Below are 24,349 nucleotides of genomic sequence, written 5' to 3' on the forward strand. Positions count from 1 at the left end.
TTCGGGGCCCGCCGGAACGCATGTTACGCGGGCGGCGATTGTAGTCGCGCGAATGTCTGCTCCTTCGGCCGCCAAGTCTCTGCGGCCGCCACATGTCGCTCCCACTGCACGATGCTGACTCACTCTCTCCGCTCCTGCCTCACTCCTCTCTTCTTACTCATTGCGTAGAGCGACCCATACAACAGGACGGTGGCATTTGGCGCGCGGGAGAAGAGAGAACGAAGAATTACGACAGCCGAAAACTGTCGTTGTGAAAGAGGGAAAAGGGAAAACGGCTGAAACAAAGGATCACAGACGCTACTCACTTCTCATCACTATCCATACATTCAATCATTCCTCGTTCAGGCTTTAATAAAACAAATGAACTGCGTTCGGCCGCTGCTGGAAGGAAGAAGAAAAGAAAAAGAAAAGTGCTTCATCGTGCGCGGGTATGAGTTACCTGACACTCGCAGACTATGCAATAAGCATAATAAAAATAACTCCTCGTCACGCTAGCCCTTGAAAAGGAGAGGCAAGAAGTCCGTGGCACACATGCGCCACACTTGCCATGAGTGCGCACCCGCATACATCTTGCGCACATCCTCCTTGAAGCCAAGGCTGTCAAGGATCTTGTTATCGTCCTCAAAGATACGGATGTAGGAGTCGGTGTCGCCCATAGCACGGAAGATGACCTTCATGGCGTCGCGATAGGCCTGCGGGTTCGCCTTGAACTCGGCGAAGTACTCCTCCCGCTTGGCGACCTCGTTGCTCCAGTTCAGCTGCAAGAAGCCGCAAAAGATGCCAACGGCAGAAAAGAGATGCGGGTTCTGCATGGTGGCATAGGTCGCCTGGGTAGAGCCCATAGAAAGACCGGCCATGGCGCGGTAATTGCGATCTGCGAGGGTGCGGTAGTTGCCATCCACGTACGGGATTACGTTTTTCACGAGACGGTCCACGTAGCCGAATGGGTCTACCACGCCGTCCTGCGTGTACATCATGCCATTTCCCATCACGATGATCATCTCCGTCATCTTGCCGTCCGCAATGAGGTTGTCGGCGATGATGTTCAGCTTGCCGTGCTGCACCCACGCGTTCTCGTTCTCGCCAAGGCCGTGCTGCAGGTAAAGCACCGGGTAGCGGCGGGTGGCGTTGGCGGTCTTGCGATACGACGGCGGCAGGTAGATGAGGAGAGCCTCCTGGGTGTCCTCGGAGGTGGAGAAGAGGTCATGTGCCACGGTGCCGTACTCGATGCGCGGTCGCATCAAATAGTAACAATGCTCCAGGTCTACTGGCGGCACGTCAATGTAGTTGATGGGGCGGCTGTAGTTGTAGGCGAAAGGGAGGTACGGAGAGCAGACATCGTGGCCATTAACGAAGAGGTTCAAGCACTGCAGACCCGGTGGGTAGTGTCCCGTGCCGGTCCAGACACCTTTCTCTGCGCTCTTTTCCAGCGACACAGTTGTGTCGAAGGTCACGACGGACACCGTCGAGGCATTGGGGAAGTAGAATTGATAGTGTACAGTGCCGTCTGCGTCGCCGTCGTACGTGACACCTTCCTTGACCGGGTTGCTCGGCAAGCCGCAGATAGCGGTGATGTGCTTCGCCATGAGACAGGTGTCCCTGCGGAACGCGAGCGCTTCCGAGGAAAGGGCGGGGTTAGAGGTCATTGTGTGGCACGTCACTGGAATGGCTCTTCGGCCCGTGACCAACAAGAGAGCAGAGAAGGGTATGATACTTTGAGGTTTTGAGCGCCGTTGGCTCATGGATTACAGCCCGACAGCGCAAAACGAGGCAAAGGGGAGGATTGATAGCACAGAAAACACGTGCGGAGAGTTGGGGTGAGTTCGAGGAGAAACAACGAGAACACAGCAATGCAGCCGCAAACCGAAGGAAAGAAACCCGTGATGGTTTTTGTTCGGCAAGAATTTCTACCCTTTCAACGTGCCTATGAAATAGTCGCACACAGCATTCAAAAGCAACGCTTCCGGCTTCTCGGTGATCGACGAAGACGTTGGGTAGTTGGTCCACACAAAAGAGGATCCCTTGTCGTATTTCTTTCTTTTCGTTGACGGGACGCTCCAGACGCTTTTCAAGAGAGAAAGAAAGAGAGAAGAACCGAGGAGATGAGGGTGCGGGGTGTAGTGTCTTGTTGCTTCGATAGCTAGCCCGCCAACATCACTGAACTCCTGGTATATATACATATATAAACAACATAAAAAAAGGTGCGTTTCCAGCAGCCATTACACGACGCAACCGTGCAGTACAACAGTGGAGGCGTCGCTGGAGATGACCGTGCTGGCCCAAATGCGCCATCAAGCAAGGCAAATCAGCAGCACTCTACCTCCTTTCCTGTTCTGCCAAAACTAAAAAAAATGTAAGACACTGATGGGGACAAAAATAAGATTTTGATGCAACATCACGCTCGTTGTTCGCAACACGCATGTTTCCACAGGAAAAAGAAAGATCGGATTTAATCGAAATCTGAGCTGTGAGCCGTCCAGGTAATGGGGTGTCGGAAAGACGAGGCAGCACCACGAAACACAGGATGCAAGGAACGATACATTTTATTTGAAGATCATTGTCAAGAAGTCTGACCCGGCTTGACGCCACACGTGCCAGCTGTGCGGTCCCTTGTAGATGCGCCGTGTGCATTTCACACCCAGCTCCGCCAGTATCGCGTCGTCTTCCTCGAAGCGGGAGATGAACTCGTCTTCGTCGCCAATGCAACGGAAGAGCACCTTCATGGCGCTCTGGTAGGCAGCGGGATCGCGGCGGAGCACATCCATGTGATCGTCGTTGGTACTGATGTCGCTCCAGAGGGTGCGCATGAAGCCGGAGAAGATGCCGGCGTACGCGAACAGATCGGGGCGGGTGATGCTGAGGCGGCTGGCGTGCATGGAGCCCATGGAGAGGCCGGCGATGGCGCGGTGATCGCGGTCTGCGAGGGTGCGGTAGCGGTTGTCGATGTAGGGGATGATGTCCTCCGTCAAGTCGTCACACATTTGCGTGATGTCGTGGGTTAAGGGGTCAGCGTAGAGCCCGTTGGCGTTGTTCTTCATCACGATGATCATGTCCGTCATCTTGCCGTCCGCGATGAGGTTGTCGGCGATGATGTTCACCTTGCCATGCTGCAGACTGCCCATGCCGTGATTCCTGTCGTCGTGGAGAAGGTATAGCACCGGATACCGCCGCGTCGCACTGCTGGGTTTGTGGTAGGAGGGCGGCAGGTAGACGAGCACCTCCTCCACCGTGTCTGTGGTGTAAGAGGTGATGTACTCCTGTGCCACGCTGCCGTGCTCCGTGCGCGGTCGCATCAAGTAGTAGTTGTTCGACTCGTCAGGCGGCGGGACATCGATGTAATTGACGAGCTCCTCGTTGCGCTCGCAGGTGACAGGGAGGTGCGGGGTGAGCACGGCGCGACCGTCGACGAGAAGAAACACCTTGTGCAGACCAACAGAATAGGCCGCCTCTCCCCACCAAGCGCCTCCCATTTGTTTCTTCAGGGCTACGGCGGGGTGGACGGTGGTGCGGGCTTCGTCGACGTCGCCCTCCAGCGTTGTGGTGCTCGATGGCACGACGGAGACAAAGCTTGCTTTGGGGAAGTAAAAGTGATAATGCACAGTCCCGGCGGCATCGCCGACGTACGTGACGCCTTCCTCATCACGCAGGGGAAAGGCCGGGGACGGTGGAACGGCCGGGGGTGACTGATGGGAGGCGAGGTGTGGTGCCTGCGTGGGGGAGGTCCACGGTGCGGTCTGCAGCGGAGCGGGGTTGATGGTGGCGGTGGACATTGACGAAGGAGAAAAGTGAAGCAGTCGATAGAGCAAGGGCAGGGCAAGGTGAGGGGTAGAAGAAATAGTTAAGTAATGGAGTCCGGGAGGGGGCGGTATAAGGTACGTGTAAGCGTATGTATGTTGGTGTAGGAGGATCGGCACACGCGTATAACGCACGTCGTGCTTGTTGTGTATTGAATTCGAACTTGGAGCTTAACAGATGTGTTTTTACTTTTTGATGGACTTTTTGTGTAATGGGCGGTGAATGATACAAGTGTTTGTCGAGTGGGGGGAGACACGATAGGAAGATGTTTATATACAGAAGTACAGATTTATTTAAAAAAAGATAACAAATGAGAGAAGAGAGAAGAGGTCTCCTGAGGCGGAAAAATTCACTTGACTGGAGCGCGACGATGTACGTCGACGAATATATATTCCAGAGTTTTTTTTGCGGTTGGTCGTGAGATACAAGAGGAGAGAAGCGAAAGAGTTGTGTGCTCAGTAGCAGTTTAGGAGAGGGAGGAGAAGACGCTGTGGGGTGTGTAAAACGGCCTCGAGAGCAGCGAGGGAGTGTGGCTGAACACTCAGAAAGAAGAAGGAGAACGCATTTCGTTGCTTCGGGACACTTCACTTCTCCCGAAAAAGAAGAGGAATTGTCACGTACGCGACGCACTCGTGTGCCAGAAATCCTCCCTTCTCGTACAATTCCTGCGGACCACAAACTTAAAGACCTATTATTTTACTTTGATCGCCATTATCCATCGTGCGGACGGGGCAGCGGTCGCGCACTACTAAAAAGCGAGACACCGCAAACGCACTGGTCTTCCCTCTCTTTCTTTGTACGCTACTTCTGCTTCGGCTTCTTCGGGAGATGGCCAGCGCGTGCCCGGAGTTCGCGCAGCTCGGGGCGGTCCTTATACAACGCCTCCGCCGTGTGGCCCTGCATCTCACGCTTCAACTCGCGGTACTCGCGTCGGACGACCGGCGCGCCAAACGCCCACAAACACGCGAGGCTGAGAAGAAAACTGACGAGGGTCACCCAAACCGGCCAGCGATCGGGCTCGTTCCCGTTGAGCAGCAGCGCCTCATAGAAATTGGGGAAGAAGGCAACCAAGGCGCCAAACACGCCAGCCTCGAGCGGGTGGCCGGCAAAGAAGACGTAGCACCACATGCAGACCATTCCCGCGTACTGCGCCGCGAAAACGAACGCGGTCGGCGTCATGGACCACCGCAGGAGCGACGGGTATAGCGCGGTCATGTTCGCCGAGAGCCCCCAGATGGGTTGAGGACTCACTTCCTCCATCGGCAGGGTGTGCAGCACGGAGAGATCCGCCAGGGCAGACGCGTTGGTGTGTTGCACGCTGCGGTAGTGCTGTTGGGCGACTCCGCGCAGTACATTGCAGACGGTCTGCAACGCGAGGAGGATCATCCATGCGGCCATGCAGAGCGAGAACGTCGTGGGCGTGGTGTTGGCCACGATGAGGCCCGCGTTGGTGCGGTGATGATTTTCTTTCATCAGCTTGGCAAGGTTGGCAAAGGACTTAGAGCGGGCGAGGAGAGCCACGGCGACGAACAACACCGCAGTGACGACAGGAAGACCCGCGAAAAAGACGATGACGTCCTTGGCAGCTGCGTGGTATGTGCTGTGGAGATAGGATAGTGGCGGCACAGCGCTGGTGCTGAGTGAGGTGGTCTGCTGCGTCTGCCGAAGACGCAGCTGTTGCTCCAGGTCGAGGTGCTGCATGGTTTTACTGGATGCGAGCAGCCTATTTATTGATAAAGAGGTAAACAAACCTTAACTACAAAAGAAAAAAAGATGTCGTCTTGAGCGGGTACGCACACAACAACAAACGAGAAGGGAAAGAAAAGGAGGTAGAGAGGTGGGCGAGGTCGTGATCGGTGGGTGCTGCGTGCTCTTCCTGACGGTGGCGGTGTTGGGGGCCGGCTCTGGTGGGGGAAAAAGTGCTCCCAACAGGGGTCGAACCTGTGACCTTGGGCTTATTAGACCCACGCTCTAACCGACTGAGCTATGAGAGCTTCAGGGACGTTGCGGAAGCAACTTCGCGTCGCTGACAAAAAAAAGCTTGTCACCATAGTTCGTTTCACTTCTCTTTTCTGTCCTTTTTTGGGCGACAACACACCTGCATCAGCAATGGTCACGCGCACAAGAGCCGCTACAAGAGCAGAGCCGGCAGCTGGATGCCCATAAAGACGTGCGCAGGCAGCGTTCGTGAACGGCCCGCACCGGACTCGGCGGCGACCGGCTCGGCACCCAGCCCGTCGGGCAGCGGAGCCGTGCCAAAGAGGTAGTCCGTGAACTCGTCGAGCCGCACCAGCCAGTAACGCGGCGGTTGCGGCGCGCTGTCGCGGTTCTCCGCGCCGCCTTCCGCCTCTGTGCGAGGGCGCTTCTGCTGAAGCGGCAGCAGTGACGATGACAGCGTGTTGGCGTGGCCCGTGGCCGTATCGGCATCAGCGGTAGTGGTGGACTCCGCCCACTCCTGCGCGGGGTCGCTACCGTACAGGCACAGCTTCCGGTAGTCGTCCCAGCCAATCCGCAGGGCCTCCTTCTGAAAGCTCGCACTTCCAATCAGACGAATAAGCACGAGAGCGGCGGCGCGCATGTACTTGTGCACCTCCTGCTCTAGCATCACGCGCACGATGGCAGGGGCAGGACAAATCTGCAGGAGACGGGCCACGAGGCAGATAAAGTGGTCCGCGGCGTGCAGTGGGCCGGCCAAACCGCCCAAAGAGCGCAAGTTGCACAGTTCCTCCAGCACCCACAGAAGCGGTTTGTTTGTGCAGCGCGTCATGGTGTGGGAGTTGAGAATGCGGTAGCGCGTGGGCGGATCGAAGGCCGCGATGGCGGCACGGCCCTTTAAGTTCCACGACATGTTTGCGGGGCAGGAGTTGCGTTTCCAAGTTGTTTTACCCCCCCCTTTTTCAACTGTGTCCCTGTCAACGCGTCGCTCCTTCCACAATAATACTTATAGCAACAAAAGGTCAAAGGAAAAAGAGGAATGAAGTTGTGGAGAGACCCAAGTTCATGGCGGTAGCATCAAAGAAGAAGAAGTGAAATCGAGAGAAACAAAACACACAAACTCCCCTCCCCTTTCTCGGCGAGTGAAACCTCCGATTCGAGCTGCGATAACTTCTTCAAGCATTGGAGCGGAGTCAATCAACGTGCGAGTGCCGTTAACCGACGCCCCACACGCCAGCAAGCGATTGCGCGGTTTCAGTTTCTCTTCGGTGCTTCCGCAACACTAAAAACTTCAAAGAAGAGCGAAAAAACACCAACGCACGGCGACATCAACACAGCAAACCGACGCATCATATTTGTTAAAAAAAATAAATGGTGCAGATATCTACAGTGGAAAAGGAAAGCCCACATACTTACTACTCATCAAATAGACCCACCCACGCCCTCATCGGAGCGTACACCGTCTGCTTCCTTCTCCCTTTTTTTCTCCTTTTCTTCCTCACCTCGACCTGATCCACGCGCCTTACGTATGAGAGAGAGAGAGGGAGGAACGAAGAAGGCCGTTGAGGGCAGGACGCCTCCAAAAAAAGATAAGAAAACAAAACACTTGCCTAATTGGTGTACAGCGGTCGCACGAACATCCAGAGAAACGCAGGTATCTGCGCTGCTGCGCAGGCGTACGCGTACACGCGTGCTCGCGGCGGCACTCGTCCGTCATCGCGCACGTGGCGCAGACTCACCACGCGCAGCGTAAAGAAGCCGTGCGCTAGCAGGCCGTACAGTACCACCAGACCGCTGTAGAGGCGGCCCGGGGGGAGCGCCTGGGCGACGAGAACGCCGATGCAGAGGAGAACGTACTTGTATCCGCACAACGAGGCAATCTCGCAGAGCGGCGAGTTTGGCACAACGCGGAAGGCGTACGCGAGGCCTTTGATAACTAGAAACTCCAAGAAGAACCAAATGCCGATCACCCACGCCGTGGACATGAGTGACTCCGCCGTGATCTCGCGCTGCAGAGAGTTCGCCCCGTCGATGAAGGCAGCGAGGACGATGTAGGTGATCACACTCATGAGGGGGATGTACAGATCGAAGGCGAACACGTCGTTGATCGGGAGGGTTGGGACCTGCGGGCTGCTGCTGCTGTCAGACACCTGCGAGGGACCAAACCGAGTCGCGGGAGACCCAGCGGGGTACATGGATGACGGCGTCCCGGGTGGACCGCCAAAGATCTGCTCCGAGTTTTCACCGCTGGTGCCGCCACCGCCGCCGCCAAACTCGCCTTCGCCGCCGGCTGCCGGCTTCCGCGCAAACTTGGTCAGAAACGGCACCGTCAAGATCACCAGCTTGCGCTTCACGTAGGTGTTGTCCACGGCGAAGTAGTTGCGAATGGCGCGGATGAAGGGCATGTACGATGCCAGTCCCGCCTCGCCCTGCTGCAGGTGATGCTGCAGGATGTTCTGACCGTAGCTCAGACCCATCTGCAGCATCATCGCGTTCGGGTCGCCGCGGTCCAGGAAGGCGCTCCCCGCCGCACTGCTGGGAGAGGCGAAGTTGATGCTGGGTGACTGTGGAGTGAAGGTCATGGCGAGATGAAATGACTTGAAAGGTAAGGCTGCTCCCCTACGTCGTACGAAAAGCCCCTAGAAAAACAAAAGATGTGTAATCAGCGCTAATCAGGAGCACACACACACAAGTAAAGAAGAAGAGGAACCATGATCGACATTCAGCGCGTAAACTGATCTTCAAAACAGGCGGGTGAGAAGCGAGATGAATTCCCGCTTAAACGCGCCGATGGCTCCTGTTCCGCAAGGAGGACGGGGGGGGGGGGGGGCAGGCCAAGACGACGCGTTGCACGTAAAAATTCCCGGAGGGTGGCAAAGCACCAACTGTGTTTAAACACGAAAAAGAAACAATGATGTTCTCCTTGTGAAGGTGCTTTTAAGAGGGGGATCAGCTTTTTAATGCTCTGCCTGTCGTGTTCCGAAGATACGATGAGCCAACCAAAACGGGTTAGTTTTTGCGATTTAATACAGTAATTACGACGTTACTTGTGACACTGTTTATTTTTAAAAGGGAGGAGGACAAGAGGAACAATGTGGCATCCAGTTTACTTCTTTTTGTTGACGGAGCAGAGAAACTTGAAGCGGTCAAAGCACTCCTTCGCCGTCTTGCCCTCCACCATCTTCGCGATCTTTTGGTACTTGTCCTTCTCCTTGTAGTCTTTGAGATCGCGGAGGCCTTGCTCGAGCTGCTTCTGCTGCGTCATCGACCACTCCTCCACCGCCGCCGCCGCCGTGGTACCCGCCACGGATGCCGGGGTGCCAGAGCCAGCTGCAGACGCGTGCGAGACGGAGGCCGCTGCTGCCGACGCGGTCGGATTTCCAGAGCCGGCGTGGTGCAGCGCTGCCGTCAGCTCGCTCACCTTCGCCATCGCCTGCTCCTCCGTGAACTTGTGCCGCAGCACGTCGCAGATTTTGATCCAGCGGTCCACCGAGCCGGGCGGGTACTTCGCGGTGGCCTTCTGCAGGCGACCGAGGTCCTCGTCCGTCCACTCCGGTCCTGCTGCCACGGGTGAGGCCGGCGCCGCCGCCTGTTTCTTCTTTGCAGCGGCGTCGCCACCCTCCTTCGCCTTCTTGACGGCCTCGCCGTAGCGGTTCACACCGCAGTGCTGCTCCATCTTGGCGATGAGGGCGTTGAAGCGCAGCACCGCCTCCACCTGCGCCGCGCCCTCGAACTCCTTCGTGCGCGGGTCGTCATCGGTGCGCGGGACGCGGGTGGGGCTGGCGGCGAGGATGGCATCCCGCAGCTTCTGCGCAGCGGCGGCGGAGGTGACCTTGGAAAAGATCCACTGCACGTTCGGGCGACGCACGCGGTCGGCGAAGAGCTTGTTTGTTGCGATCTCCTCCAGCAGTCCGTGCTCTCCGAGGAAACCCAATACGGCCGTTTGGGCCTCGCGCATCGCCTGCTTCTCCTGCTGCTGCGCCCGCGCCTCGGCCTCTTCCTTCTCCTTCTGCTTGCGGGTCTCCTCGGCACGGCGGCGCTCCTCCTCGGCGGCGAGCTGCTGGCGGAACGCCTCCCTCTCCTGCACCTCCTTCTGCCGCTTCCCCTCCTCTTCCTCGCGGTGGCGGCGCAGGCGCGGGTCGTTGCGGCGCGCCCGATCGACGAGCGTGCGAATGCGCTTCTGCTCCTCCTTGTGAAAGTGACTCAGCTGACGCTGGTTCTCCCGTTGGTAGTAGCGCTTCTCCTCCCGGCACATCCCCTCGTCGATCTCCTCGATGTCGGCGAGGTGGGAGAAGTCGCGCCAACTCTGGAAGCCCGTCCAGCGATCGTAGAAGCGGAGTACCTCGGCGTAGGGGGTCTTATCGTTACCGAGCGACGGCACGCCCGGCACGCTGCTCCACTTCTTGTTACGCTCAAACACCGGTCCGAAGGAGCTGTAGAAGACTTTCTCCTCCACCACTTCGGCGGGGATCGCGTCATCGAACGGCCGGGAGGAGTCGTAGGTCTGCCGGGTGTCCGGGTCGCCGAGGATGTCGAAGGCGCGCTGAACTTGTTTGAAGAGCTCGTCGGAGTGGTTTTGCTGCTTATCCGGATGCGTCTCGAGGCAGCGGCGGCGGTAGGCGGCTTTGATCTGCTCCTCCGTGGCACCGTCCTGCTGCTCCAGCTTCAGCACATCGTACCAGTCCACCAGCAGATCCTCATCCGTCAGCTTCACGAACTTCTTCTTGCGGGAGGAGGGCTGGAAGCGTCCTCCCTCGCCAGCACCGTCGTCGCCGTCATCGCCGCCGCTGCCGTTGATGTTGTCCGCGCCTGCCGCACCACCGTCCGCTTCCTCCGCCGCCCACTGCCTCGCCACATTTGGATCGGCGTGGGCCTGCTGCGTGCGCATGTCCTCGTGGCGCAGTTGCGTGGTCAGTGCTACCGTGCGGCAGAAGGCTTCGCCTTGTGGGATGAGGCGGTACGTCGCGATCCAGGGCTGGAGCTGCGGCGGGTCATCAACCTGAAACTCGAGCGCCTTCTCTCCGGACTGGAGGGAGGGGAGGGTGAGGGAGAGCATCTGCATTGCCTGCTTGATGTTACTTTTAAAAAATTGTTTTTGCTTGTAGAACAAACAAACACACAACAAGAGCTGTGCCGCTGATGCGAACGTGGAAGATGGGAGAAAAGGAAATGCGGATGAGGGAGGGGCGTTGACATCAGCAGAGAGCACAGCTCGATGAGCCATGTGGAGAGCGCCGTGTGTGGCCGCCGCCGTGATGCGCATCGTACGCAGCACCGTGAGGTTCACCACGGTTCACAACGGACAGGAGTGTCAACTGAAAGATGACCTTACATGCATGAAGAACAGAAGTCAACAGACTTACGCCGAATGCTTCGCACGCACGCTGTCCAACACCACTTCCAGGCTCTTCGGGTTCACAACACCTGTGTGAACGTGTCGTGTCTTCCTGTTAAGACACAGTTTGACGTTCGTACACACACACACACAGACACACGCTTACCAATAATAATAATAATAATAATAATAATAATAATAATAATAACCACTGCTGTTATATGCGTGCCTTTTTCGATGTCAAAGCACCACTGAGGTACCGAAGAGCAAATACCAGGTCGAGTTCCTCTCACTATCGGGCACAGACACGCCGACGAATCGCCAAGATTTATGTACAGAATAAAGAGAAATGAAAGAAAGAAAAGAAAAGAAATAGAAGAGAGAGCAAAACAACAACAACAACACCGAACAAACAAACAAGCAGTGATGCTGGCGAAAACTGCGTGAAACACAAGATATAACAGCAAGGAAAAAAAAGACGGCAAAGTAAACGTTTTTTAAAAGTTTTTTACAAAAGAAAAACCGGAAAAATGAAATGAAGAAGACGGCGCCAAGGAAGCAAATGAAGGACAACACCACTGTGCCGCCGACGCTGTGGAAAGGCAAGTGAACTATCGCGTTCTTTGTTCTCTTTTGTGGGGGCGTGAGAGGTGTTTATTCATGGAGAAAACACAACGAAATGATTGGACTTGACGTTTGAGGAAACAAAGCAATCAACAGCAACAACAACATCATCAAACACGATATGACTGTGACGCTTTGATCAGCGAAACAGCAGCCTTCTTTTTTTCCTGATCACACATACACGCGTATGCACACGGGCCTCGTCGCCCCAAACCCAATTCTTTTTTGTTTGTTGGAAAGAATCACCAGTTTGGGATGTTGTACGCACGCCCACATGAAAACCACCATCTCTGCGCGGAGCTTCCTGCGTTTCCACATTTATCAAGTTTTATTAAAAGTAAAGTTAGGACGTCTTTTGTTGGGTTACCTGTACCAGGGGGGGGGGGAGGTATTAAACAAAAACAAGAGAACGAAGAAAGGCTGCGCGCTCAGAAAAAGGAAAGTAAGACAGAAGCTTATCCGTTAAGTTAGCTACGTTCCGTCGTCGCAGTTAGAACGAACACAACAGGAGGGAAAAAAACAACAACAATATTACGCTAAAGAGACAGACCTGGACTTTAAATTGAAAAAGTTCAAAACCAGAAAGCGAAGAGACGATGGCGGCAATTGCAAAAGGTGAAAGCAAGTAAATAAGAGACTGCTTAAAAAAATATTATCGTTTTCAATGTGCAGCTCAGTTTGGAGCGCAGAGATGTACGCCCGCGAGGAAAAAGAAGAAGAAGAAAAATAAAGACGATGAAGACGACAACAACAATACAAAGGGGAAAAAAAAGCATTACGGCGACAGGAATTACCAAGCAGATGAATCAACGTAAATCTTCTGTAGGTGTGCAAAAGGGAAGAGCCAACGCTCCTCCCACTCCAATAATAGTAGTAGTAATAATGAACAACGGTTCAAGACGAGAAATCCAACTCAACGAAATAGAAAATAAAATAATAATAATCATCCTAAAGAGAAACAATAATATGCACCGTAATACACCAGGAGCAACCCCAAACACACTTACACCGAAGGTTCGTTACGCTCTGGTCAGAGAGCAATGTTAAACGGCTTCACACACACACACGCACACATCCAATAAAATTACCACAGCGGGCCCCAGCCAAAGTACAACGTTGTGTAGTTGTCTATACGAGTTGCCTCGTCAATTAAGAAGCTCACCTGCTCCTCCGCCGACATCGCCAAGGTCTGCTTTCGTATCGCCGGATCATCAAACGCGGTCGACATGTACAGCAAATCCGGCCTGCGGCAGCTGTCCTGCGTGGTGTTGAAGATGTTCACCTCGCTGCGGTTCACCGCCATCTCCATCCCGCGCAGTTTGTTGCGGATCCGCTCCACCACGTCCTGCGGCGACCGACTCTTCTCCATCACGTTTTTCATCTTCCCCTTGTACTGCACGATCGGGTCGTAGACGAAGGCGGAGAGGAGGGCCATGATGCTATCACGATTCTTGTGCAGCGTGGTCTGCGTCCGCGTCGCGAAGGCGCGGAAGACGCCGTCCACCCCAAACACCTCCATCGCATTCGTGAGCATCCGCGTGAGGCGGAAAGGAACCGTCTCGGGCAGCACGTGCCGCAGCCGGCCCACGTCAAAGCTGTCCCCAAAGTCGATGTGCGCCACCTTGCCCGTCGACATCGAGATGAGAATGTTGCCAAGGTGGCGGTCGCCCAGACCCATGATGTAGCCCACCATGGACATCGTCGCCAAGGACACCGTGAAGGCCGTGCGCCGGTCCAGCCACTGCTCCGCCGTGTTGGCGCGGTGCCACATCGCACGCGACACATCCACGGCCTCGCAGTGCTCGCTGTTCATCACGAAGTCCAGCACCTCCGTGCGCTGGATGATGCTGAGCTTGTCCCAGTTGCCAAACGACTCCACGTAGGAGCGCAGCGCGCTCGATTCCTGATGCGTGCGCACGTTCGAGATGTTGGTGCGGTAGTTGCAGATGGTGTTATTGATCGTGTTCGCGTTCTCCACCCAACCAAGCAGGCCGACGTTGGAGCTGATCGGGATGACCGGGAAGCGGTGGATGTACGCACTGGTTGGGATGCGGGTGTGGCTCAGCAGCACGTTCACCATGCCGAAGAGTTGCATGACCCGCTCGTCCATGCGGATGTCCTCGTTGCCCTTCAGACAGTACGTGTAGAGGCAGCCATCGGAGCCGTTCAGCTGGATGCGGCGGGGGCGCTTCTTGGAGGGAATCACATCCAGCTTGGAGCTAAAGGAGGCGATGGTCGGGTAGTTGTCCCGGTTGTGGATGTCGTACTCGCCAAAGACGGCGACGGAAAGGTTGCGCAGGTGCAGCAGCGGCTCCATTGCCTTCTGCGGCTCGCGGCCGAGCTTCTCGGCGACGTGCTTCGAAATTTCCTCGACAAGCTGACTCACCACCCCGGCAGCCTTCTCCCGCTGTCCGCTGCGCTCGTCTACCATGACCATCTGCACAAACTGGCCGATGTCGCCCACGGTGAAGAGCAGGTGGCGGCGATTGGCGTGGAAGATCTCCATGGTGTTCTGCAGGCGGCGGTAGATCTCCTCCGGGTCTTCCTCGTACTCCGCGTTCGGGTTCCAGGCGGCGGCGACTTGGCTAAGGTTTTCACGGATTTTCTCGATGGGAATCGCGGACACGTCCACCAGTAGTTTCGCGACCGCCTCCGCCTCATGGAAGATGCGCTTCGGGCAGTGCTGGATGATGCTCTGCACAATCTCCTGCTTGCGTGTCATCGGGCTCTTGCTGTTCATCGTCGTCGGGCTCTCCACCCGGGGGCTGCCGCGCACGTTAACCGGCGCTGCCTCCGACGAGTTCGCAAAGGACGAGAGATTGGAGTCGTTCGCCGTCAAGGGGCTGCCGGAGCCATTCGAGTCGGACATCATGACGACCAGCAGCGGGAACACCGTCGCCTGGGGGTGCACTTCGCAGAGCGAGCGCAGGATCATGCAAATCACCTCGCGAATGTCGTGGTCGTCGTTGCCGAGGTGACCAATGAGCTGTGGAATGGCCTGCACCCAGTGGTCAATCGGGATGCGGGAGATGCTGTCCGCAACCGTCTCCTTTAGCAGTCCCACACCGTTGTGAATTACCCACAGCTGCAGCAGACGCATGACGGCCGGGAGGGCCTCCGAGGAGTCTTTGCAGCGGCAGATGGCCCCGACGAAGCCCTGATGGGCGGCCTCCACGAAGGTGCGCTGGTCCTCCGGGGAGAGGTTGTGGTCACGTTGCTGAATGCGGTAGTTCATCAAACCCCAGCTGTGCCACGCCTCGTAGCTCGACGGCATCGCGCGGATGGCCTTGTGGAAGTGCTCGAGCTCCTCCTCTCGGAAGCCGGGGCGCCAGAAGGAGTCCGTGTGCTGATCTTGCTTCCATGTCCCGAGGCGGAGCTGCGCGCTGCCGTAGCACGAAGCGTAGTTCTCCTCCAGGTCTTTGCCGCACTCACGCAGGAAGAGCTCCATCGCCTCCACCGCCTCCTGCCGCTTGCCGCGGCTCCACAGGTGGATGATGAAACCCACGGCGACGTTCGGGTTGCTGTCGACCGTCGCGAGCGACGCCGCTGAGTTGACGTCGATGGTCAGCCCGGCGTGGTCGACCGAGGTCGGCGACGACACGCTCGGCGTGGAGACGCGGCTGCCGCAGCCGCTGAAGGAGCCGTGACGCAGCCAGCTCATGGCCCATTCCGTCAACTCCGGGTAGCTCGCCTGGCGCGTTTTGCAGAAGTGCAGGATCATGTCTGCCATCTCGCTGGTGGAGAGGACGAGGGAGTGCAGCATTAGTGACCGCAGGCTCGGCTGCAGGGCGTCGGGCTTCAAATAGCGGAAGCGGTTGTTCCACCGCTCATACATCTGCTGGCGCCCTTTCGCGGACCGGCAGTGGCAGAAGTCAATCATCTCCTCCATCTCAGTAAAGTGCTGCAGCATCGTCACGCTCTCGTAGGCGTGCGTGTAGCTGAGGGGGAGCAGCGTGCGCAGGCTTTCATCAATGACGAGCTTCGACTGTGTGATCATGTGGCGCAGGCTCTCGTAGGCGCCGCTGCTGTGCTCCGCAATCGCGTTCCGCAACGCGACGCCGTTCAAGAAGAAGAGGCGCAGTGCCGTTGTGTGGCGCTCCGACACGGAGAGCCGCTCCGCCAGGAACTGCACGTCCTCCCAGTGTCCGAGCAGCCACGCCGCGGTGGCGCCGCAGCGTGCCACGGTCGAGGAGACGTACGCCTCGCGGCGGGAGCTGACCTGCATTGAGATGTCGTAAGCCCGGTTCCACTCCCCGCAGAGGGTGAGGGTGCGCACGTAGCCTTCCAGGATGTGCGGCGGCACCGTCATGTCGCGCAGCGCCTGCGTCGTGATGGACTTCGCGTAGGTCCGCTGCGCCTGGCTCCACCAGCGCAGCAGCTCAAAGCCGAAGCCGGCCTGGTCCTCCCCGCCCTCGTAGCGGATGGCGCGGAAGAGACCGACGACGGAGTCTTGCATCTCGCGCTGGCTGTAGAGCCATGCCAAGGGCCACACCGTCTTGTGAATCACATCGCGCGGCATCTTGGTGTAGCGGTAGATGTTCAGCATAGCGAGCAGGCGGTTCTCGAGGTAACTCAGCGCCTTGTCGTACATGCGGGTGTGCTCCGCAGCGCGGACGATGTCCTCCGTGGAGAAGAGCATGTTGGGCTGGGCGGGGATGTGCGACCCTGTCAGCTGCACGTCCGGGTCGTGGCTATCCGCGCTGAACTCGTCACTGCTACTGCCGCTGCCGTGGCTTAGCGTGTAGGCCTGGTTCGACACGGCCTTGCGCGCGACAGAGCACACCAGCGGTCGGTAGCTGCCGGCGGCCTGCAAGCCGGGCACACCAGATATGTCGACCTGCGGTAGATCAGGGTTGGCGGGCGTGCCCTCGTCGATCTTCTTCTCACTGCTCGCGTCGTCCAGGGTGTCCACAGGGGAGCAGCTGCCAGACGCACTCTCTTCATCTACCGCCATTCCTTCATCCTCGCCACCATCACCACCGGCTGCAACCGATGGCGCTATCTGCCGCTCGACCGTCTGCGCCTGTGTGTTGCCGGCGCCGTTGTTGCCGAAGGCGTAGACGTCCGGGTTACTCCGGTTCGGGTCGCCGTTCTGGTTGCCGCCGGCGACGCCACGCCCTTTATTCGTGCTCTGACTCGCTGGGTTGGCCACCGTTGGCTGAATACTCGGAGAGTTTCCACGCATGGCGCCGCGCTGGGCGGCAGCAGCTGCCGGTCGACCGCGGATCTTTGCGGAGAAGACGTGGTTCATCGGGGCTTCTGCAGTCGCGGGGTAGAGTTGGGGCTGCTGGTTCACGTTCGATGCCGATCCCCGACCGCGCACGGTGAGGACGTTGTTGTTGCTGCTGGCGGTGCTGCGGACGAGCAGCGAGTCCGGCTCCGATGAGTGATTGATGCGGTGGTGATCGGCGCGCCGCAGCGAGCGCACCACCTCCAGCACCTCCGGCTTCAGGTTCGGTTCGTTGTGGTCGAGGTAGTCCGCGAGGCCGAGGCACTTGCTCGACAGCTCGTGGTCGGAGCAGTTCAGCACGATGGTAAGCATCTCGTTCAGTTTCTTGATTTGGTCCGCCGTCAGGGACTCGTAAAGACACTTGAAAGAGGGCAAAAAGAGCTCGCGGCGAAGGGGATCGTGCTTGTCGAGCAGATCCACCATCATGCGGAAGGCGGGATGCGGGGAAACAAGTATGATGCTCTTTTGAAACTCGACGAACCACTCTCGCAGCTTGCTCTCCTTGAGGCGAAAGCCCAGCTCGACGTGCTTCATGAAGAGCGAAACCTCCTGACCGGCCGTGGCGGCCCCGCTCGGCTGGTCAGCGCCGAGGCTCAACGAGACGTCTTCCTCCTCCGCGCCGGGGAACGTCTCGGGCACGGTGCGGCGCAGATACGAACCGCCGCCCCCCGTTCCCGTAGGCGAACCAATGCCCAGCGCGCTGAGGCTGCGCGACCCGCCGGAGTTCGGCATACTTGTCACGGCGAGTGGACTGACGCCGTTGCTGCCGTGGGCGGACAGCGGGCCCAGCAGCGTCGTGTTCGGGTTGGCCCCGACGAAGCTGACCATGCTGCCCGCCTGCATCCCCGTCGAAGTGTACAGCGGCGAGCCGGCTGCTGCTGCGGCGCTCAGGCGATCCTCTCCTTCGCCGATGCGGTCGCGCAGCTGCTTGATGGTGCCACGCCCGCTCGGGTGCAGGGCCGCCAACACCTTCAGCGACTCCCGCACCCCCGGCGTCGACAAGCGGGGGCCGAGGTCCTCGTTCAGCTCACAGTGGCGCGTCAAGGTGCGGATGCCGTGCAGCAGGGAGGAGAAGAACTGCACCGCCTTCAGCTCGCACACGATGTGCACGGCGGCGCAGAGGGATTGGCTGCGGACGTCGACGAGCTGGTCCGACTGTTGGATAAATTGCATCAGCATCGGAAACACAATCGGGATGCAGTGCGGTGGGATGTAGCTCGCGTTCAGCACAATCTCGACCACGCGCAGGCAGAACTCACGGGATTCGGTGTGATCCTGGAAGGCGACATCGACCAGCCGGGGGTACAGCCACGCCCAGGACTCGGACTGCTCCTTGCCCGAGAGCTTGCCGGGCTTCAGCGCGCTCACCACCTCCAGCACCCCGCGAAACAGCGGCCGGTCCGTCGGGGTCCAGAGCTGCTCGAGCAGCACCACAATCTCAGGAAGCATCAGCCGCGCAATGCGTTCGTGCCGCATCGCCGTGATGGCGGCCAGCACGTGCAGCGCCTCCACTCGTAGGGCGGGGCTGTCCGTGACTCGCTTGATGACCTGCAGCACTGCGCGGACGGCGTGTACGCCACCGACGATGTCTTTCTTGTCTTGGGTTGATCGGATAAACTGCAGGAGGGTGCGCAGCGCCTGCGAGCAGACAGCGTCCGACAGAGAGGCGTCCAGCATGCGGCTGAGGGTGCGGTAGACGATGACAGTGTAGTCGTACGTGAGCTCCAGGTCGGCCTCATCCTGGATGGCGACCTCCTCCTTTTTCTTGACGGTCACGGCGCTGGACTGCAGGGCGGGATCGACGGCACCGAGCTGGCCAAATAGGGTCAGCATGCTCAGCGACTCCTCGACGGTGCACGAGCTGCCGGTGTAGACGTTGACCAGCGAGCCAATTAGCTCCTGTTGCTGCCGTACATCGGTGGTGGAGTTTGGCAGACACATCTCGTTCATGTGCACGAGCACGTTAATGGCGGCGTGGCTCAGCACCGGGGAGGGCGAGTGCTTCAGAATGTCCACAATTGGGATGTACAGCTCCAGCACGTCATCCTGGTACTGCAGGACGACCTTCTCCTCTTTCGACAGGGCCTCTAAAATCGTCGCCATTGTTTTGAGGAGGGACAGCAGCACCACGTCCGGCACTGTCGACTCCAGAATGCGCTTGCGGAAGGCGTAAAAGATACGGCCGAGGTGGTTGCTCAGCGGACGGATGCACAGGCGAGTGAAGGTTTGCAGGTCGGCCATGCTGCGCAGGAGCATGTTCACGTCGTTGGTGAACTCCAAGATGACGACGCAAGACTCCACGGTGACGTAGAGGCTTTGCTGCACGGCCACCACAGACGGGGAGGGCTTCGAGTCCTGCGTGACGGCCACCAGCAGCTCCACCGTCTTCTCGCGTACCTGTGCGGTGCTATTCAGGAAGCTCAGCAGCGACGACAGAATGCGCTGCTCGGACAAAAAGACACGCAGACTGGTGGCGTTGGCGAGGAGGGTGATCTCGTACAGCCGACACCGCCGGTCCACCTCCAGCAGCACGTTCTTCATGTACGCCTCCAGAATCTCCGTCACACGGGTGGAGTAGGTGGAGGTCTTGTGCTCCTTCGCGTAGGCGATCCACTGCCGGAGACTCGAAATGATCGTTTCGCTGCTCTGCTTGCGCACCTGCGGGTCGTCGTGGTGTTGGAAGCCGATCACGTAGCTCTTCAGGTCGTCGAGGTGCTGCACCGAGGTGACGGGACGCTCCGAGAAGACCTTCAAGGCGACGGTGAGGTCGTTCTTGAGCACTGCGAGTACCGCCGCAGGTGTGATGTTGGCAGATTGGGAGGGGGGTGCACTCCCAACCGGGCTAAAGGCGGCGCTGATCGAGGACGGCATCGGAGAATAGCGCACGCCAGCGGTGCTGCCGTAGTGCTCGTGCATGTGCTCGCTGCCCGCAGCCGCGAAAGAGCTGTTCACGCTGAGGAAGCCGCCAGGGCCGCCACCAGCAGCGGCAGCAGCAGTGGGACCGTGCGAAGGAGAGGCGCCGGCTCTGCTGCCGCTTGCGCCGCCCGTCAGCGGGGTCGAGGGCCCCAGGTCGGGGGAGCTGTCCTCGCGACGGTGCGTCCCGGCGGCGTTGTCGGCCGGCCGGAAGTACTGCGACAGACGACCCATGGTGCCGATAGAGTTGCCGTTGGAGCCCGGTCGTGCGGCGACGGTGCTGGGCTCTGAGCCGGCCAGCGGGTGCTGCGGCCCGCGCGAGGACGGGGCCGCACCCAGCGGGGCGGAGTTGCCACTGTTAAGGGCGGCGTTGGCGCCGTCGCCGTCGCGGCCGTGCATCGAGTAACTCTGCGAGCTGCCGGAGGGCTGGACGCCGGCGATGGTGGTCAGGGCGTAGCCCGCCGGTTCCATTAGCGCGCTGTCCACCAGCTTATCAAGAGCGGCCTGTACCTCGGCTTTGAGGGGTGGGCGGGAGGTTTGGATGACGCGGAGGGAGTCGACGAGGGGCTGGGTGAGGACGGCGTGGGTGAGGTAGGGCAGACAGCGCTGGACAATGTCGTCGATGGTAAGGCTGAGGTGGGCGCTGGTGGTGCCGAAGTTGAAGACCGGCGCGGACGGAGTCGCCGGGGTGGTCAGGCAGGAGCTCCTGTCGGGAGACTGCACGGCCGTGGTTGTCGAGACCACCGCCACACTGCTGTGGTCATCGCCGTTGCCACCGTTACCACCCTGGTCCTCGTTGACGTCGTTGTGCTTGCCGCCGCTGGGCGACCCCCCGTGCCGCGTCGTGGCTACCCGGGCCGAATTCGTCTCACTTCCGTTTGGAAAGCCGTGCTGCTGCTGCATCCTGGGCGAGCTGCCGGTGGTGTTGTCCTTGCTGCGGTGACGGGACACCGCGTCGGCCTCCGCGTTGGACAGGGAAAGCGACAGGTCGCCTGAGGCACCGACGGTGGTGGGGCTGACGATGGCACCGGCCATGTTCACCGAGTCGGACGTCTTCATTCGGCCGGAGGACGGCGACATCGCGGCGGAGCGGTGAATCGACCGGCGGCTGAGCGTGATAGGACTGACAGCTGCAACGGCGCCGCCGGCGCCGGCGGTGGACACGGAGGAGGCGCAGATGGCCGCCATGATCGACCAGCACGCCTCCTGCGTCTCGGGCCGGGAGATGTACCGGTGCAGGATGGATTCCAGGTTCGTGCGGTTGGTCGGGTCAAAGACGCGGTATCCTACGCTCAGCACAAACGACGCGACGTTCTGTAGCTCGTGCGCCTTGAAGCGTTCATCTCGCACGTTCTTGACTGGCTCCATGATGATGGCGCAGTAGGTCGTCCGACGGGGTGCGGCGGCGATGTCGACTGGTGCGATGATAGGGATCAGATCGCAGACCGAGCCGCGGACGAGGGCCGACTTGGACATGCGCTGCTGCTCCGTCACGAGCACGCACAGCTGCGGCAGGACCTGCTTGTCGATCGAGCTGAGGCCGCGGCGGCTGAACAGGGCGTGGAGTGCCTTCAGTGCAGACACGATGTGCCCTTCGTTGTGCTGACTTGCGTTCAGGGCCCGGAAGCACTCCTCGCAGAGTCGCCGGTTCTCCACCACGAGCTCGTTCGGCCGCATGCTCGTGGTGTTGCTGAAGATGGCGACCATGCACTCGCAGGCTGCCTTGCGGAGCAGTTCATCCGGGCTGCCGGCGAGCGTCATGCCCAGCTGGATCGCTTGCGCACGTGCGGTGCCGGACAGGTAGCGCGGACTGACCTCCGCCGTCGCGGCACAGCCAAGCATGACCGAGAAGAACTGCGCCGGGAAGGACGCTTTGGCCTGCTGGACACGACCATGCAGCTGCAGCAGCGCCTGCTCGCAGTTCTCGCGCAGCTCCTTCGGCACAAACGACTTGAGCGGCCAGTTCGGTTCCGGGAAATGCGCATCGGCCTCCAACAACAGCTTGTACACGCGCTGCGACTCCCGCGCCGCCTTCTCGTTGCCGGACTGCCGCAGAACTGAAAGACTTCGGCAGAGACGGGTAAACTTCGACTGCGGGCTTGTGTAGGCGATCGGGATGAGCGCCTCAATGAAGTTCACTGCCAGCAACAGCGACTTCTCGTTCGTCGTGCGGGACAGCTCCGCCAGCACGTCGCGGATGCGCTGCTCAAGAAATGTGTCACGCGACAAGGGGTCGAAGTTGGCCAGCGCACGGGCCTCAATTGCGTCGACGGCATCGCGCAGCACGGCGGTAGCGTGTGGGGTGTCCACCGAGCACTCGAGCTCGCGCAGCAGCTGATTCACCTCCGCATCGTTCGCGTCCGCCATGAGGTTGCCGGCGGCGTTCGCGTTGGGGCCGCTGGGCGAGCCCACCCCACCCGCGCCGAGCCCGTAGGCCGCGGCGCCGCCGATGTCGGTGAAGTTCGTGCGGGTGCCGCTGAAGAACACCCCCGTCGCGGTGGAGCTCGTGTGGGCCGCGGCGGAGTTGGCTCCGCTGATCGCCGGTGCTTCTCGGCCGACGAGTGGGGGATTCATTTCGGCGACGTTGTGGCCAGTGCCAACGCCCGTGGTAGAGCTCGGACCCGCATTGGCGGGGGGATGCGTTGCGCGCTGCTGCTGCTGTTGCTGCTGAGTTTGCTGCTGTTGTTGAGATGGCTGCTGAGAGGTCGGGCTCTGCGGAGTCGCCTGCGTGTTCGCGAAGCGGGATGCATAGAACACGTTGTTGCCGACAGGGTTGGCGTGCCCGACAGGGGCGCCGGAGGCTGGGACGACAACCGGGACACCACCACCGTTTCCTCCACCAGCGTTTGCGCCGCCCGTCAGCGCGAGATGCCCACGGTTGGTGAAATGGGAGGCAGAGTTGACTTGTGCGGATGGCTGCTGCGCGTTGTGCGACGCCGGGGGGAGTCCACGCCCGGGTGCGGTCCAGTGTAGCTGCTGCATTGCCCTAGATATTCAAGACCAAGCTATTATTCTTCCTTTATTCTCTTCTATGAGCCGCACACGATGAACGTCAGCAAAGCGTGCGACGCGGGCGGGAAACAATTTATATATATATATATATATATCAACAGCTGCTCTACGGCAGCGAGTTAAAGGAAGGTACAAATGAAAAGTAGGCACCACGAAATCAAAGCTACCAAAACAAAAGAGAAAGCAACAACAGCCGAGAACAAGAGAAAAAAATGAAAAATATAGTTGGAGAGTCGAGCAGGGAGACTGAATGCTGTGACCGATAGCTGAGTGCAAAAAACAGAAATGAAAGGGGAAATGAAAATACCTTTAATCTGTCCGTTATCAGAAAAATAAAAAGAGATTGCGTTACTACCTCTCTTTGGCTGTCGTTTTGGTTGTAGGGTGTGCCACCTAAAACAGAAATGAAAACAAAATAGAAAGCGTGTGTAGAGGACACACTTCGAGTAACTCCTTAGAAAAAGAAAAGAAGGCTCAATGAACAAGACGGTCAGTACCTTCCGCCCTTCCTTCGGCCCGTTCTGTTTTCCTTAAAAGAGCTACGGGGCAACGAAGGAAGGAGAGAGAAGGAGGGTAATGGATGATGTACTCAGGCCTGGAATGGCGAGCAAGGAGTGTGTGTGTGTGTGTGTGCACGCGTCACCGTAAAAAAACAAACAAACAAAGCAACACAATCAAGGAAAGAGAAGCAGTTGAGCTGGAGACGTTAACGTGTCCTTCTCTTTTCCCTTTTTCTCTCCTCTCGCTGCACTTGTGTAAGGGTGTAGTCCGTTCAAAAAGTCTGAAAGAAAATCGAATCAAAAGATGGGAGATGGAAAGACGACAGGAGTGAGCAGGCCAAACAGCGGCAACGGCATCAACAAAGAAAATGGGCACAACGGGCGACTCTGCTGCCCCGCCTTTTTTTTTTGCTTGCTTCCTTCTTTCCAGAATGGTAGGCAGGGCCCTGCGCTGTGAAGAGTAACGGAGAAAGATAAAGAGGAGGGCCAAAAATTTCTCTTCTTCCAATGCGAGACCCCCAGGAGAGGGGGTGGGGTGGTGGGTGGGGAGGAGTGCAGCAAACTCGACAACCTTTCCTGCTCAATAAAAGAGAAAGGAGAATACAAAAAGGAAACAACAACGAAGAAGTCAACACAGGAGCGTTTATGTCTTTCGGAAAAAAACAAAACAAAGTGGTGACAGTTGCGCTGAGAGTGAAGATCAACAACAACAAAAAAGTTTAAAATTTAGGCAGTGCAGCAGGCGTGCGCACTGCGTCCCTTGTGTGTGTGCGTGGGAGTGTGAGATGCAATGGCGAGGCAAAAGGCAATATTGCAACAATGAAGAAGAAAACCAAAAGGAAGAAGGACTGAAACGAAGGCTTATCGTCGACTGGACACCATGAAGAGACCGAAAGAGATAGAAAGAACAGCAGGGAGATTAAATAGTAAGTAGGAAAGAGGAAGCGCCGCGACGACGAAAAATTATCCCTTTCCCCTTTTCCTTCTTTAAGAAGAACGTTTTTT

At 58.3% G+C, this 24,349-nt stretch overlaps 7 protein-coding genes and 1 non-coding gene across 12 annotated transcripts; all 8 read right to left on the minus strand.

Moving 5' to 3' along the window:
• Positions 1 to 491: 491 nt before the first annotated feature.
• ABB37_08566 (endo-14-beta-xylanase z precursor-like protein) lies at positions 492 to 1,646 on the minus strand (the record flags this gene model as incomplete). The annotated part of the gene is made up of 1 exon (XM_015807618.1): positions 492 to 1,646. The coding sequence occupies one exon, from the start codon at positions 1,644 to 1,646 to the stop codon at positions 492 to 494; it is 1,155 nt and encodes a 384-aa protein (XP_015653700.1).
• Positions 1,647 to 2,543: 897 nt separating this feature from the next.
• ABB37_08567 (endo-14-beta-xylanase z precursor-like protein) lies at positions 2,544 to 4,153 on the minus strand (the record flags this gene model as incomplete). The annotated part of the gene is made up of 1 exon (XM_015807619.1): positions 2,544 to 4,153. Exon 1 carries the CDS (start codon positions 3,768 to 3,770, stop codon positions 2,544 to 2,546), a length of 1,227 nt encoding a protein of 408 aa, XP_015653701.1. The 5' UTR covers positions 3,771 to 4,153.
• A 443-nt stretch (positions 4,154 to 4,596) lies between these two features.
• On the minus strand, positions 4,597 to 5,576 carry ABB37_08568 (hypothetical protein; the record flags this gene model as incomplete). The annotated part of the gene is made up of 1 exon (XM_015807620.1): positions 4,597 to 5,576. The coding sequence occupies exon 1, from the start codon at positions 5,494 to 5,496 to the stop codon at positions 4,597 to 4,599; it is 900 nt and encodes a 299-aa protein (XP_015653702.1). The 5' UTR covers positions 5,497 to 5,576.
• Positions 5,577 to 5,715: 139 nt separating this feature from the next.
• On the minus strand, positions 5,716 to 5,789 carry ABB37_08705. Its single transcript has one exon. It is a non-coding gene; the product is annotated as a tRNA-Ile (tRNA).
• A 137-nt stretch (positions 5,790 to 5,926) lies between these two features.
• ABB37_08569 (hypothetical protein) lies at positions 5,927 to 6,736 on the minus strand (the record flags this gene model as incomplete). The annotated part of the gene is made up of 1 exon (XM_015807621.1): positions 5,927 to 6,736. Exon 1 carries the CDS (start codon positions 6,641 to 6,643, stop codon positions 5,927 to 5,929), a length of 717 nt encoding a protein of 238 aa, XP_015653703.1. The 5' UTR covers positions 6,644 to 6,736.
• Positions 6,737 to 7,340: 604 nt separating this feature from the next.
• On the minus strand, positions 7,341 to 8,470 carry ABB37_08570 (hypothetical protein; the record flags this gene model as incomplete). Of its 4 annotated transcripts, none has more annotated exons than XM_015807625.1 (1): positions 7,341 to 8,470. In XM_015807625.1, exon 1 carries the CDS (start codon positions 8,310 to 8,312, stop codon positions 7,341 to 7,343), a length of 972 nt encoding a protein of 323 aa, XP_015653707.1. In that variant the 5' UTR covers positions 8,313 to 8,470. The 4 variants fall into 4 exon arrangements, with proteins under 4 accessions (XP_015653707.1, XP_015653706.1, XP_015653705.1 ...); XM_015807624.1 differs by having other exon boundaries at positions 7,341 to 8,399; XM_015807623.1 differs by having other exon boundaries at positions 7,341 to 8,370.
• Positions 8,471 to 8,836: 366 nt separating this feature from the next.
• Positions 8,837 to 10,867, minus strand: ABB37_08571 (putative chaperone protein DNAj; the record flags this gene model as incomplete). 2 transcript variants are annotated; one of them, XM_015807627.1, is made up of 1 exon in its annotated part: positions 8,837 to 10,867. In XM_015807627.1, the coding sequence occupies exon 1, from the start codon at positions 10,790 to 10,792 to the stop codon at positions 8,837 to 8,839; it is 1,956 nt and encodes a 651-aa protein (XP_015653709.1). In that variant the 5' UTR covers positions 10,793 to 10,867. The 2 variants fall into 2 exon arrangements, with proteins under 2 accessions (XP_015653709.1, XP_015653708.1); XM_015807626.1 differs by having other exon boundaries at positions 8,837 to 10,859.
• Positions 10,868 to 12,773: 1,906 nt separating this feature from the next.
• Positions 12,774 to 22,814, minus strand: ABB37_08572 (putative phosphatidylinositol 3-kinase; the record flags this gene model as incomplete). Its single annotated transcript, XM_015807628.1, has 1 exon — positions 12,774 to 22,814. The coding sequence occupies one exon, from the start codon at positions 22,812 to 22,814 to the stop codon at positions 12,774 to 12,776; it is 10,041 nt and encodes a 3,346-aa protein (XP_015653710.1).
• Positions 22,815 to 24,349: the final 1,535 nt, after the last annotated feature.

The sequence above is a fragment of the Leptomonas pyrrhocoris genome (assembly GCF_001293395.1).
Source record: "Leptomonas pyrrhocoris isolate H10 chromosome Unknown, whole genome shotgun sequence".
NCBI classification, from domain to species: Eukaryota; Euglenozoa; class Kinetoplastea; order Trypanosomatida; family Trypanosomatidae; genus Leptomonas; species Leptomonas pyrrhocoris.